The following is a 15,106-nucleotide window of genomic DNA, read 5'->3' as shown; positions in this document are numbered from 1 at the left end:
TAGATTGTTGTCAAGAACCCCTATCGTTACCCCTGCTGGCTGTGGCCGGAGCTAGACTATGTAGGCGAAATCCCGAGCGAAATGCCAAGCGAAATGCAGGCTTCATGCATCTAAAATGGCGCAATTAGTGTCAGCGCTAAGTGCGAAATATGCACGAAATAGGGAACGGAAAACTTACAAGATAGGAAGCTAGTTATAAGCACCTTACTTACAGTGAGGATAAATGCTAAGCGCGAGTAGCGAGCCCTGGTTCGCGTGCTTGATGGATACTTTACCCCGCGAAAGTTAACCTTAGAAGCTACCCTCAATCTTGATTAGTTCGAACCGATACTGGACACGGAAGTTGCTTCAGGCCCACCGGGCACATACGATCTCCTTCGGGTATTCTTGGGAGTGGAAAGACCACGTAAATTATGGTGATTCGAGATTTCCTCTCAAGGCCCCTAGTGGAAGTTAATGCCATTATCATGTATTTTAAGTACACATGCTTCTTACACCGAAAAAGTAAAGGCATCAAACAGACTCCTCATGAGCAGTAAATGAGCCAGACTCCTTCAAATCTTCAGTGGCATTCGCAATATCGGTAGCATTCCCAACCAATGCTTCTGGACCGTCAAAGATCACGGCTATTTGTTCGAGCGAATATCCCTTAGTTTCAGGGTAGAAGAAGAATGCGGTGACACCAAACACAAGCAGCACGGCGATGAACACAATGTAGTATCTCCAGGCAATGGCAGCTAGCGCAATTGGGTTGACGAAGGTGTTGAAAAACATGCCGACGATCGTCGCAACCCAGGTAACGGTTAGGCCGCGGGACCGGAGACGGTAGGGCCAAATTTCACAGGGATATCCGGTAAGGAAGGGGGTCCTGAGAGTGATTGGTATTGAGTCAGTGATGGGTTGGTAAGAAAGGGTAACGAACGAAAAGAAGCTTACAGCGCAATGCAATAACCTGCGAAGAAGATAAACAGGAACGGAATGACGGCACCGCCAGTCGCGGTATTTTGTGTGACCGCGAAAGACCCCCGAAAGAGCCGTGACCAGTACATAACTCACGAACATGATAACAGCTGACGCGAGGAAGAGAGGGCGGCGTCCAAGCCGGTCACTCAAATAAGCACCGAGCGCAGCGAATGCCAGATCCCACATCTGCAAGCAGGCCGAAATGAGAGTCTGGTCACGAACATTGGTCACTCCCACCGAGGTCAAGATAAGGGAGAGATAGTATGAGATGACTCCATTGCCGACCCACTGGGCAAACATACCCAGAGTAATGGAAATCATCAAGCGACGGCGGTTACCGGCGGTCTTGATCATTTCCAGATAACTGCCATCGCTAGCTGCCTGTTGCTCCGCTCGAATGGTGGCGATAATCTCTTGGAATTCGTAGTTGACCAGAGGTGAGTTCTCATCACCAGCAGCATGATAACGAGTGAGAATTGCACGGGCCTCATCATCGCGTCCAACAGACACCAACCACCGAGGGCTCTCTGGTGCCAGGAAAAACCCTGGAAACCCAACAAGCGGCACCAGGAGCTGAAGGAGCGATGGCAAACGCCATGCCCAAGAAGATGAGTAGTCTCGCGACGCGAATACTACCCACGCAGCCACAGTACCTCCCACATACCATCCTGACATGAAAAGGGAGTTGAGAATGCCACGGTGGGACGGGTATGCAATTTCGTTGATTAGGAGGGGGACGGCATTTCCAAATAGAGCAGAAGCAGCACCAAGGAAGAGACGAGCAAGCAAGAAAGCCTTATCGTTTGGAGCCGCGGTTTGAAGCGCACAGCCAAGTGCCAAGAAGCAGTATCCAACATAGACACCAGGCTTGCGTCCCCAGCGATTGGCAATCCATGATGCTGTCGGGTATCCAACACCGCATCCTAGCCAGTAGATTGCGTTAATCCATCCAAGCCAGGAGCCTGCTGGATGATTCATGAAATCCTTCCACTGATCCAAGGCTTCGAGACCGTTCATTAATGATCCATCGAAGCCGTTGGCCGATGAGTACATCACCAGGGAGACGATGATGAAGTTGAGATGAAGAAGGTGACCCTGCTTGTACCATGGCGGAGCATCAGGGGGAATATAAGCAGCCAGCTGATCCTCTTCGGTAGGCCGAGTGGTACTGCCAGCATTGTTGACGCCCATCTTGTAGATAGAACTGCCAGTTGCATCGAAAAATAAAAATAGTTGATCTGAGAGAATCCCCGGGGGTATAGGGCATTTATCAAGAATGGTAAAAGGCCTCAAGTACGCTATGTCACCATTTTAGTTGATTAAATTTCCTGGTATTCACTTCTCCGTGGCGTCCACTGAGATCGGTGTCAATCGGCGAGAGTTCCGGGGCGAGGAAAATAAATAAATCGAATTGACCAATCGCATCAATGCATACACCCATAATGGCTCAGAAAATGGAGTCACTCGGTCATACGACCGAAATCCTTCCCCGAGTGCGGGAGAAATGTGTGGAGAAATGGGGATGCCGGGGTCGGCATAGATACTTCGGTTGACCACGCGGAGGCGGAGAAACGGAGAAAAGGAGAAACGGAGAAACCACCGGGGCGACGCTGTTCAATCAGCTTTGTTGCTGCTGTGGGACTAACTGGGACTAACCCACTAGCCTTCGCTATACTCCAGACGTAGACTTCCCGATGTTTCAATTTCGGGTGCGCAAAGCGCATGAGGTCGGTTCAACGTGTAGAGAAAGTGGGGATCCAAAGTGCTCATGGACATGGAGGGGATACATAGGCGGGGTGTCCTCGCTGCTCTTGATCATGCCTAAACTTTCCATTCTCTTCGCAATTGAATGTTGAGTGCAGAAAACATGCCGCTGTTAGATTCAACACCCGTGGCTGTGGATGAAGCATTCACGCAGATCGCAGGCGCTGATATCGAAAGTCTGCTCAAACAACTCACGCTGGATGAGAAAGTCGCACTGTTAGCTGGTACGTGAATCATGTTCTCACGATTCTACCCAGTAGTAGCAAATGTCGCTAATCATACCTCTGTGAACAGGAGATGATTTTTGGCACACCGTCTCAATCCCTCGACTCGGAATTCCATCAATTCGAGTCTCCGATGGCCCCAATGGTGTACGGGGTACTCGCTTCTTCAGTAGTGTCCCAGCGGCATGCCTGCCATGCGGAACGGCGATCGGTGCTACATTCGACCGCGACCTCGCCCTCGAAATTGGACACTTGCTTGCCGCGGAAGCAAAGGCCAAAGGTGTCCATGTAATCCTAGGCCCAACAATCAACATTGCACGAGGTCCTCTGGGAGGAAGAGGATTCGAGTCATACTCCGAAGATCCAATGCTATCAGGTGTGCTTGCAGGCCACTATTGCAAAGGTCTGAAGGAAAAAAACATCAGCGCTACACTCAAACACTTTGTTTGTAATGACCAAGAGCACGAGCGCATGGCAGTGAACTCGATTGTCACCGATCGGGCGCTCAGAGAAATCTACCTGCTTCCTTTCCAAGTCGCTATCGCTTTGGGGGAACCGGATGCCATAATGACCGCTTACAATAAAGTGAATGGTGTCCATGCAGCCGAGAGCAAGTTCCTGCTTCAAGATGTTCTCCGCGATGAGTGGAAATGGGATGGCTTATTAATGAGTGACTGGTAAGTCTTACGAAGTCTGGTTGATTCAATGAGTCGCAAACCGTCCTAACTAATGGTCTTTCTCCTTATTCAGGTTCGGAACATATAGCACCTCGGAAGCTATCATCGCGGGCCTTGATTTGGAAATGCCAGGCCCAGGAAGATGGCGCGGTGCTGCATTGACACACGCCATCACATCAAACAAGATCCCTATGTCCAAGCTCAATGATCGAGTTCGAGCTGTTCTCAAACTGGTCCAAAAAGCAAGCAAGTCAGGTGTTCCTCAGCGCGCCCCAGAGAATCAGTTGAATCGGCCCGAGGACCGACAATTGTTGAGGAAGGTTGTATCCGAGGCAATCGTGCTGCTGAAGAACGAAGGCAACATTCTTCCGTTGAACAAGGACAAGAAAGTTGCCGTGATTGGTCCCAACGCAAATATTGCCACATATTGTGGCGGCGGCAGTGCGGCATTGAATCCCTATTACACTGTGACTCCGTTTGAAGGTATCTCGAACTCGGCTCAGGCTGGTGTTGATTTCGCACAGGGCATCTATGGGCATCAAATGCTGCCATTATTGGGCAAACGCCTCGTCACCGATGATGGCCTTCATGGCTTTACATTGACAATTTTCAATGACCCTCCGACCAATCAAACCAGAACACCACTCGAGGTTCGTCATGAAACCGACTCGATGATCATTTTCATGGATTATGATCACCCCGCGCTGCAGCCAACTTGGTACGCAGATGCAGAGGGGTACTTCATCCCCGAAGAATCCGGTGTATATGATTTCGGCCTCACTGTTCACGGAACGGGAAAGCTGTATGTCGATGGGAACTTGCTCATTAACAATGCCGACAAACAGAGAGCCGGAACAAGCTTCTTCGGCAGTGGTACTCTGGAAGAGACCTCTGCGATAGAACTTGAGGCTGGCAGGAAATACAAGGTTCATGCGCAGTGGGGCTGTGGAAAGACCAGCACATTCAGGGTCCCTGGTGTCGTCGATTTCGGACACGGAGGTTTCCGCCTTGGTGCTTGCAAGCAGTTATTACCTCAGGAAGGTACCAAGGAAGCAGTCAAGGTTGCCTCCAGTGTTGACCAGGTGGTCCTCGTGGCCGGGCTGAGTGCGGAATGGGAGTCGGAAGGCGAAGATCGAGCGCATATGAGCCTGCCTCCTCACACGGATGATTTGATCACACAAATCCTCGCTGCCAATCCTAACACCGTCATTGTTGTTCAGAGTGGGACTCCGGTCGAGATGCCTTGGGTTGACAAAGCAAAGGCCGTGCTTCATGCTTGGTATGGAGGGAATGAAACAGGTAACGGTATTGCTGATGTCGTCTTCGGCGACGTCAACCCGGTAGGACCTCCCATGACACTGATGAGATAACCGATCGGATATTAACCTATTCTTTTCTGCTTTGATAGTCCGGAAAGCTTCCTCTCACATTTCCCCGTCGCCTCAAGGATAATCCCACATTCTTCAACTACCGGTCGGAAGGCGGCCGTGTTCTATATGGCGAGGACGTGTATGTTGGATACCGTTATTACGATGGCCTGGAAGTTGAGCCGTTGTTTCCCTTCGGCCACGGTCTCTCCTATACCACTTTCAATCTCTCAGGTCTGCATCTAATCAGGGATTCGGAAAACACTTTACAAGTGGAGTGTAAATTGCAAAACACTGGGTCGAGAGCTGGAGCAGAGGTTATTCAAGTATATTTAGCACCCGTATCGTCTCCGATCAGACGGCCTCTAAAGGAATTGAAAGAATTCCGTAAGGTGTTCCTTGAAAGCGGTGCAGGACAAACCGTCGCGATCCCGCTTGACATAGTCCGGGTGACGAGTTTCTGGGACGAGAAAAACAATAGCTGGTGCAGCCACAGCGGTGCTTACAAGATCATGGTTGGAACAAGCAGTCGTGGGGTCTTTGCAGAAGAATCTTTCGAGATCGGCGAAACTACCTTCTGGTCTGGCAGCTGGTAAATGAGAAGCTGGACAGTCCAGCTATTTGTATTTAGACTATAGACCACATGTTTTTACTAGGTAAAGAACCATTATTTGATCAATCATCCATCATGTCCGGATACGATCTGTATCGACCCACGTCTGTAGATGCATGGTATTCATTCCCTCGCTGCTGTCCAAGCGGGACAAAATATCAGTGGCACGTTGAATGTAGTCAGACACTCGCTTCGAGACTGGGTCATCTGGAAGAAAGGGGCACGCCAAGAGACTGGCTGCAATGTCGCGGACTTTGTTGGCCAGATGTAAACCGTTAGCTTCCAGGCTGATTTGAGGGGTGTTGAAAATTATAAAGAAGAGTTCTCGGCAAAGTCTTTCGCGTTCCATCCACAATGTTCTTTGGTCCAGCGTTGCGGGCTGATGGCCGGAATCCGACCCCGAGGAGGGTCTTTGGTTGGACTGCGCCACTTCCAATTGATCCATTATGAGACTCTGTAGCCAAAGATGCGTAACATGTAAGTTTGCTCGCAAAGACGCAAATTGTGTGCGGATATTATTTGCGGTTTCAATGTTCGGGTCTTCGTGGTTGAACTCGTCGCTGGCCGGTACCCACAGGGAAGTTGGTATATCTCCAACGAGAGACTGAAGGTCATCAAGTCGGTTTTGATAGTATGACACCTGAAGATTGGGATTACGCGCTCGAACACAAGAACATGGTTCGTCCTCTGGTACGTTTGGATGTGAGCTTCTGATGGCAGCCCAAAAAACGCGTGAATGATAGATGAAGCCTGTAGCGAGGCAAGGGGGTGTATTTTCTGGTATCATGGCCTCGTGCTCAAAAATACACTCATCATCTGTTTCCAAGGGCAGCAGATCGCTTGGGTTGATAGCATGTAGCATGACTGGATCCAGGTAGGTCAATCTCTCCCCAAGTAGATTTTGCAAATGAGCGTGGCTATCGGACAGATCATTAGATCAACCAGCAACGAAGGGAAAAGTGCGACGCAAATTCGGGTCACTTACACAAAAGAGTAGAAAACAAGCCAGAACCCCTTTTTTCGAAGTTGAGTCTCTATACAATTGAGGCCTTTGTATTCGGAGATCTGGTGAAAGTTCAGCAGACGGGCTATTTGCATAGCCTCAACACTCAACATGCGAGACCAATTATGGTCGCCCAGCTGAAGGAATGCCGCGAAAAAAAGGTACGGAATAGAGAATTTCTGGAAGTTGAGCTCGTCAAAATAGGATGAGGTCCTTAGCCTTGTGACTTTCGCGTAGCAAAAGTGAACCACTTCCTTACGAGATGAGAATTTCAACGGGGGGTCGTGAGACTGGTAGGCCTGAAATTTGCTGGCCATGGTTGCCACGACCAGCGCGACAATGGATGTTGTAAGCGATAGAAATCCATCATCCTCGTAGTCGTGATCATCTTGAAGAGCTTTCTGAAACGATGGACGATGCACAATTGGCACGGTTGGATACAGGTTATCCAGATAATCCCACATTATGATTTTAAGTAGGCGTCGATCGCAGATGTCATCGGTCCGGTATTGGGCACTGGAAGCCCGCTGCCCTTGTAGCCCAGGAATAGGGTTCGCCCTTCTTGCGTGTTAGAAGCTGAATATTACTCTGAGATATTACAAACACAGTCCATACCGCTTCTTGGGCCCCCTAGTCTTTGATGGGGAGGTAAACGTGCATGGTAAGTTCAATCTCTCACATCGCGCGCATCTAGCCCGAACAGGGATGGATTGCGTCGGTAGATGGCACTTGACCTTGCGCTTCCGGCAGGTATCACAGGCCTTGGTGATCAGGTCTACGCGAGGGGTGGGCTGGTTGTAGCCTGTCATTCTGCACAAAGCAGCAAGGCCATACTCTAAGGTACTATGCAGAGATGGAGAGAAGTCGAGTCCATCTTCATTGGACAGGAATCGGCTCGCCAAGACAGCCAATCACGTGTCACCATAAAGCATGAATCTATTGAGTCTGAGAATTTGCGAACTGGATGGAGTCCGTCTGGGAAGTTCATAAGCGAAGAACTCATGTAACTCAGAACAATCCCTGACGATCCCGGGCCCAAGGGAAGGGCTTACACCCCTTGTGAGTACTGCCATCTTGCACTAAAGGAAAGAAAAAAAGTAATAGAAGTAGGAACCGGATTGTTAGACCAACTCATCCACTTCACTTGCCGTTATTTACTCTGTCGAGACAGTTCCCCACCGGCACAAATTCCCCTGAGACAAAGTAGAGGCGACTCGTGCGAGATTCTTGCAATAAGCCGGGCGAAGCTGACGATCCCACCTGGTCCGTTTGCCGTTACCTCTCCGATACATGTATTATTCACCAAAATGGAGGCTTTGCTACAGCTTAGGAGGTACCCGATACAAAGCGATACAGTTGATGGTAACATCGCAATCACCTGCCAAGGTCCACCACATACTCCAAACTGCCTGGTCAGTACTTGTTGAGCGCGGGAATCGGCAAATCGTGATGCAAAATATTATGCCGATACATCCGTAATTTCAGATATAAAAGCGACGGTGAAGACCACGGAGTCAAGTCACCCAGCACAGCACACGACAGACATCAGACCAACACAGCCAGATCTATCTATCGCGGATCATTATCTCCATATTCAAGATGGCCGACTGCATCAAGACTGATATCTTCATTTCCGGCGGCGGGCCTGTTGGACTCCTCATCGCCTATAGCTTGGCTAGACAGGGGGTTGATTCTCTTCTAGTTGGTAAGTCTCTGGCCTCAATTACCTCGTCCCACAAGCGACATTTGGTTGACGTTCCGATGCCACAGAGCAATATGTCAAAGAGGAGCAGGCCATGTACGGCCGAGCCACTACCCTCTTCCCCCGCACACTCGAGATGTTGGACCAGCTGGACCTCCTCGAGGACCTGAACCAGATAGGATATATTGGCCGCAACAGCGTGACATTCAAGGACGGCAAGCGGGTCACGTCTCGGGGATGGCATGTCATGTTTGAACGTATGAACGGCACTTTCCTGAACTATTGTCTCAACATCCGCCAGAAGTATTCTGAGGAGGTGATTCTGGGCGCGTATCAGAAGATCGGAGGCCAGGCGTACGTGGGCTGGAAGCTAGAAAGCTTCTCAGTTGACCATGCCAGTGAAGACGATTACAAGGTGACGTCACAGATCCGTGAGATCAAGACGGACCGTTCGTTGACCGTGAAAAGGTACGATATTTTGCTTGAAGTAATTCTGTTGCTAACATTGCCGGTCAGTAAATACATTGTCGGTGCTGATGGCGGCCACTCTCTTGTGCGGCGCATGACTGATGTCCCATTCGAAGGGGATAAGACCGATTTCAAGTGGGTGCGCATTGATGGACGTTTCAAAACGAACATGCCTGATGCCGATCTGGGATTCGCGTCTATTGAGTCTCGAAGCCACGGAAACGTTCTTTGGGTTCAGCTTGACCACGGGGTGAAGCGCATTGGGTTTGCTATGACGGACGCGGTGCTTGCGAAATATGGTGGCAAACTCACGGAGGAGCAAGCGAAGGAAGAAGCCGTCCGATCCATGGAGCCTTTTACTCTGGAATTCGAGTCCGTCGACTGGTGGACACTGTACAGGTAGATCTATCCTGTTCTGTCTGGTCCGTTGACCAAGTGGGTTTCAATGCTAATAATGGAATATAGTATCAACCAACGTGTGGCTGATTCCTTTTTCGCCAACGATCGAGTCTTACTGGCGGGCGATGCCTGTCATACCCACTCCTCCGGAGCCGCCCAGGGCATGAACACAGGCGTCCATGATGCCGTAAACCTCGCTTGGAAGCTAGGTGGAGTGGTCAAGGGCTGGTACAACACGAAAGTCCTGCAGACATACGATAGTGAGCGCCGCCCAGCGGCTCTGCGACTCATTGAGCTCGACAAAGCATTCTCAGCCACCATCTCCGGCCAGGTCCCGGATAGTCACAAAGAATTGTATAGCGATGCCAATGAGCTGTTCACGAAGCTCTTTAACGAGACGATCCAGTTCAATATTGGATTAGGCATCAACTACCAAGAGAACATCATCAACAAAGCCCCTTCTACCGGAATGATCTCGGCGGGCTGGAGAGCGCCGGACGCCTTGGTCTACGCCCCTGGTTCTCGCCTCCCAACCCGCCTCTTTCACCGGATGAAGAACTGCGGTCAATGGTCAATCCTTGTTTTCGCCGGACAGCCTGTCGTGACTAGCGAAAGATTGGCGTCTGCGGTTGAAAAGCTCAAGGAACTTGCGAATACCCTTCCTCACGGCATGGCTCAATTCCTCACTCTTGTAGCTCAATGCGCAGCGGAAGGAGATCAAGTGTTTGATCTTCCCAAGATCGGCCACGTATTCTATGACCAGGATCGGGCAGCCCATGGCGCGTACACCATCTCGACGAAAAATGGTGCTGTGGTTATTCTACGGCCTGATGGGATTTTAGGACATGCCGCACCGCTGGACGATCTGGACAGTGTCGTTACCTTCTTCAGGAGATTCAGAATTCAGAGTCAGTTTAACACATCGAGAATTGAGCTCAAGGATCCTGGTTTGTAAGTTACAGATGTGAAAAGCGGGGATATCGGTTTAAAATCCTGGTTGATGAAGTTGAAAGCGATTATGAGGGAACAGACAGATGGCGCGTTGAGCAGGTGCTGTGTTTTGTGAGTTTCGTGACACTCTTTTTTTTATCATTTTTCAGTTTTCAGTTGCTACAGTCGCCGCAGTACCCCGTTGAGATTTATTTTAGTCTCTTCTAACAAATGATCCAGTGAAAAAAATCTGCATCACCTTCGCTATGAATCGTTTAGCGACGATATGCATTTCGAGTGGGTGACCATAAGAATGGTATACTACATTGACGAGGGGGCGTTGTAAAATGAAGGCCGGCGGAACTGAAAAGACTCCAAGGTCACAGTTATCGCAGGTTGAGACAATCGCCCTTGACGCTTTCCACAGGAAAGGATTTCAAGAAAACCGAGACATGTATATATTTCACCCTGTAATTATACGTTGTAGGCACAGTAAGGAAGCATCTCTCGATAAAAAGCTTCCTCGAATGGAGCTAAACCTAGGCCAGATGGATCTCTTTTCAGTAGTAGTCGTTCAGTTTGGGCCATGAAGGATTTTGTACTGAGAGCTCGGTCCTGGTGGCGATGCAAGAGTTGTTGGGAGAGCTGATCCATTCTATGTGACTCCATTTGCACTTGAGTAACAAGGCTTAGGAATAGACATACTTGTGCAAATGAAAGGACCACCAAAAGTAGATATCGAAATCTTCTGTTGCGAAATAAGAGGCGCCAGATGATCTCTTCGTTCTCAGAATCGCCAGAACTGCCAGAATAACCATGCCCTCCACGATATGATCTATAATGCATTGACATTCTGGGTCTTGGACTGCCCTTCAGACTCCAGCCCAGGCCGTATTTATCGTAGGCAGATCGTCTCAGGTCATCGGAGAGAAGGAGATGGGCATCCACAATAAGACGGTATCGATCCAGCCGTTCTTCTTTTGTTAGATTGTTGCTGGCCGGACTCGCGGCACTGTCTGGATGGTATAGTTTGACAAGGCTGTAAAACTGCGATTTGGAGTATTGGTTGCCTGGTTGTATTTCCATAACCTCGTACGGGGTTGGTGAATCGTTCGCAGGCCAAGTTGAAATCCTCTTTCCTCGACGCCAGCCAGGCTGCGATAGCGAACGATGCCGCGTGGTAGGCGTATCTAACACAGTACCATTGATGGAGCGTGTCGGGCTGGTCGAAGTTGTAAAGGAAAGGACCTTAAAGGTGCATTTACGGTACATCGTGCGTGAGGATAGAGTTGACGGAAGTATGAACAAAGCAAGTCGACCCGAACCAGACTCGTCTTCCTAGTCTCCTTCAAGCAGATTACTTTAGGGCCAGGGTGTGTGTTAAGGATGAAGGACATTAATGGCACGAAGCCATAAATATTCATCACACGAACAGCTTGATCTCGGCTGGTGTGTGGATTAGTTGAAACGATGAACTATGTGTAGTAGACTCACTGAGCTGCATTCAGATGTGTAGGCGCCCCTCAGTTTGAGGGGGTTTATGCAGGCCACCGTATGCAGGTCAAAAGCGCTCATATGCGGCGCTTTTGGCGGTCTGATGGCGTGCGATTAAGCCTGGTCAAAAGCCTCTTTGGCATTTCCAGCCGTTGTAGTTGACTATCAGATTTGAAATATGGAAATGCACACAAAGGCTACTAAAAGCACATATTTCCAGTTCATATAATCAATCAAATAATCCACATGGTTGGTGTTGGAAAGAGCACAGACTCAATTACCATGCGAACTACGCTCAACTCGAGAAATAAATCATTTGAGCGAGACTGAGAGAACCCAGGCTGCCAGACTTCGGACAGGAACAGCTCAAGGAAGTTACTTCCCGGTGGTCTTCGGTCTTACCCGCACAAGCCTAGCGCTTGCGCGAATTTGAGTAGGTTGCGTCCGCGCCCAGCCAAAGAATGAAATGAGACCTGTGATGGCATGTGTGGAAAATAGTAATCCACAAGGCCCACTTAGCTGTCAGCCTCTCCGGGTCTAGCCATTGGATCTGGTCCAGTTTCAACCCCAATTGCTAAACAGAAAGAAAGGAGAGCCCTGGCCCTCGTTACCTCCAAGTATTTATAAACAGCTGGTCAAGCTGGCCTGGTCGCTCCCATTTCGCCTCTCGAGCCTCCAACATCCTCGTGGCTCCCGCAACTGGACCAACATAATGGCCTTTCACAGTTTAGACAAAGGCGAGAACGCCGTCGGCATACACACGGTCACGCTGGAAGCGCAGGCAAATGCAGATGACCAGAGCTTAGAACAAAGGGATGAGAGAGAAGTGCTTGAGCATCCCGATGAGATTACCCACCATGCGCAGGCTGGAATTCAGAAAGCCGAAGCTACCGCTCTGGTATGGTCCAGCAAAGCCCTGTATGGCACATATGCCTGGTATGTCTCCTGAAGTACTGAAACTGTTCCATAAAGTGGATCAGTGCAGTTATTCATTTGCCCACAAGCCTTAGCCGAGGTTAACATAAGATAACCTTTTGCAGGATCTGGTTGTGCTTCTTCATCTTGTCCATGCAATCGTCAATTAGCAATAACATGATCTACTACGCATACGCAAAGTTCGCTTCAGCGCCGCAAATATCCCAAGCTTATATCGTATCGACCATTGTGGGGGGAGTCCTTCAACTTCCCATTGCAAAGACTCTGAATATTTGGGGCCGTACCGAGGGATTCCTGACATTCTTAGCGGTGTTCATCATTGGACTGATCGTAATAGCCTCCTGTAATGGTCCCAACGGATTTGCTGCTGGCTACACCTTATACTGGATCGGCTATTCAGCCCTGAATTTCATTCTCTCTGTGTTTGTCGCCGACGCATCCGGACTGAAGAATCGAGCCTTTGTCTATGCCTTCATCGGTACGCCGACCATCTGCACAGCCTTTGCTGGGCCCATCATTGCCCAGGCATTCGTCACTCATTCAACTTGGCGCTGGTCTTACGGATGCTTCGCCATCATCACCTTTATCACTTTTGTGCCGCTCGCCGTCGTTTTTAAATTCTACCAACGCAAAGCCGAGAAGCTGGGACTTTTCACGCACACCTCAAGTGACCGAACCACGACCCAGTCCATCGTCCACTACATCCATGAATTCGACATCGTTGGTGCTTTCATTCTGATGGCTGCATTCATTCTGTTCCTCCTACCCTTCAGCCTCCAAACTTACGGCTTTACTGGATACTCTTCTGCGAAGTTTATCGCTATGGTAGTCATTGGACTACTGCTCTTCCCGGTCTTTGCTCTTTGGGAGACCTACTTCGCCAGAACTCCCTTCATCCGATGGGAGTTGTTCAAAAAGCGCACAGTTCTCGGAGCTTGTATCCTGGCGGCCATTATTTTCTTCAACTACTACACGTGGGATCAATACTTTTACTACTATGTGCAAGTGGTTTACAACCTCGACACATCCAAGACAGGATACATGACACAAATCTACGGCGTTGGATCAACCGTTTGGGCGGTCTTATTTGGCATTTGGATTCGCCAAACAAAGTACTTCAAGAATGTTTGTCTCTTCTTCGGTGCACCACTACTGTTGCTTGGTGCAGCTCTGATGATCCACTTCCGAGGCTCACAAAGTGACATTCAATACCTGGTGATGTGTCAAATTTTCATTGCCTTTGGGGGTGGAACCCTTGTTATCGGAGATGAAATGGCTGTCATGGCTGCCGCTGACCGTGACGGTGTCCCATTGATGATTGCCATGATTAGCTTGTCTTCGAGTGTTGGTGGAGCCATTGGATACGCCGTTGCGAGCGCCATTTATGCCAATACGTTCCCTCAGGCATTACTCAGAGCCCTTCCAGAGTCGACCAAGGAGGATTACGCCACTATCTACGCCGGTGGATCAGCTGCCCAACTGGTGTATCCTCCAGGGAGCGAGACAAGAAATGCGATCAACTACGCATGGGCTTATAGCCAGAAGTACGAGTGCATCACGGCAGCTTGTCTTGTTATTCTTGCTTTCCCGGCGATTGCCATGTGGAAGAACTACGATGTCGACAGGAAACAAGTCAAGGGTACTGTCATCTAGAACGGAAAGTTGGGCTTGTTCCGTAATTGGGGATAGCATGGCGCGAGTTGAAGAAAGAAGACATCTCGACAACTGACAACGACACTCGGTCTCTTGGAAAACACAAGATGTGATCGACTATAATACCAATTCATCTTTAATCCGGTGACTTGATAAGTCAGCTTTAACAGTGCATGCGCATGACTTTCTAAATAAATAATATTGTGTCTATGAAGACAAATTGGAAGTTGCCACATTTAGCGGAAGAGAAATTTAGATCACCCGGGCACGATGTAACCTGTGACTACGATTTTCCCTCGCGAGTAAAAGTTTGTACGGTAGGGAAAAGAAATTCACCTGGTCCTGAGACTACTGTAGATTTCTAGAGACCGATTGCTTATGGAAATGCAGATGGCAGCATTAATTGGAAGTGAGATGATAATTTAGTTTCACTAGTGAAGTTGGATATGTCCGTGCACCTGGGAAGTATCCTTCAACGCGCCAGGGACAAACCACACGACACGCATCTTCTTGCCTGTGCTTTCTCAAAGGAGCATTGTCAACCGAAAAATCCGCCGCTGCCGAAGTCGGCGCCGGTTCTCATACCGGAAGTTTACTCGTATTATTTTCTGTGGTTGCTCGTTTCTTGTGTTTCTGAGATTGGCCCCGCTCTCTTGCAGAAACCTGCTCAATTGCACTCGAATCCTTCCAATTCTTAAGGACCCGCAAAGATTAGTATCCGTGACCTTCGGTCGCCCCCAGCTACGGCGTTTTCCTTTGTGGGTGCGCGCCACAAAACTTGAACTCTAGCAATTCCTGCACAGCGGTACCTTTATTGTATACCTAGGATTCCCATACAGTATAAAGGTACATAATCAACTTGAACAGATTTTTCGATCTACTGTAGGCATGTAAATAGGCTTACATCTTAACA

At 49.2% G+C, this 15,106-nt stretch overlaps 5 protein-coding genes across 5 annotated transcripts; 3 read left to right on the top strand and 2 right to left on the bottom strand.

The window, feature by feature from the left end:
- Positions 1-513: 513 nt before the first annotated feature.
- On the bottom strand, positions 514-2,154 carry N7443_009856 (ankyrin; the record flags this gene model as incomplete). The annotated part of the gene is made up of 1 exon (XM_056889912.1): positions 514-2,154. One exon carries the CDS (start codon positions 2,152-2,154, stop codon positions 514-516), a length of 1,641 nt encoding a protein of 546 aa, XP_056736403.1.
- Positions 2,155-2,812: 658 nt separating this feature from the next.
- N7443_009855 (beta-glucosidase) lies at positions 2,813-5,591 on the top strand (the record flags this gene model as incomplete). Its single annotated transcript, XM_056889911.1, has 4 exons — positions 2,813-2,951; positions 3,022-3,628; positions 3,702-4,968; positions 5,037-5,591. 4 exons carry the CDS (start codon positions 2,813-2,815, stop codon positions 5,589-5,591), a joined length of 2,568 nt encoding a protein of 855 aa, XP_056736402.1.
- A 90-nt stretch (positions 5,592-5,681) lies between these two features.
- On the bottom strand, positions 5,682-7,075 carry N7443_009854 (fungal specific transcription factor domain-containing protein; the record flags this gene model as incomplete). Its single annotated transcript, XM_056889910.1, has 2 exons — positions 5,682-6,525; positions 6,594-7,075. 2 exons carry the CDS (start codon positions 7,073-7,075, stop codon positions 5,682-5,684), a joined length of 1,326 nt encoding a protein of 441 aa, XP_056736401.1.
- A 1,135-nt stretch (positions 7,076-8,210) lies between these two features.
- Positions 8,211-10,135, top strand: N7443_009853 (cytochrome P450; the record flags this gene model as incomplete). The annotated part of the gene is made up of 4 exons (XM_056889909.1): positions 8,211-8,316; positions 8,382-8,781; positions 8,830-9,180; positions 9,247-10,135. 4 exons carry the CDS (start codon positions 8,211-8,213, stop codon positions 10,133-10,135), a joined length of 1,746 nt encoding a protein of 581 aa, XP_056736400.1.
- Positions 10,136-12,316: 2,181 nt separating this feature from the next.
- crmC (siderochrome-iron transporter crmC) lies at positions 12,317-14,193 on the top strand (the record flags this gene model as incomplete). The annotated part of the gene is made up of 2 exons (XM_056889908.1): positions 12,317-12,540; positions 12,645-14,193. The coding sequence occupies 2 exons, from the start codon at positions 12,317-12,319 to the stop codon at positions 14,191-14,193; spliced, it is 1,773 nt and encodes a 590-aa protein (XP_056736399.1).
- Positions 14,194-15,106: the final 913 nt, after the last annotated feature.

Source organism: Penicillium atrosanguineum (genome assembly GCF_028827265.1).
Source record: "Penicillium atrosanguineum strain IBT 20685 chromosome Unknown utg000008l_segment0_segment0, whole genome shotgun sequence".
Lineage (NCBI taxonomy): Eukaryota > Fungi > Ascomycota > Eurotiomycetes > Eurotiales > Aspergillaceae > Penicillium > Penicillium atrosanguineum.
This window is presented reverse-complemented; position numbering and strand designations above follow the sequence as displayed.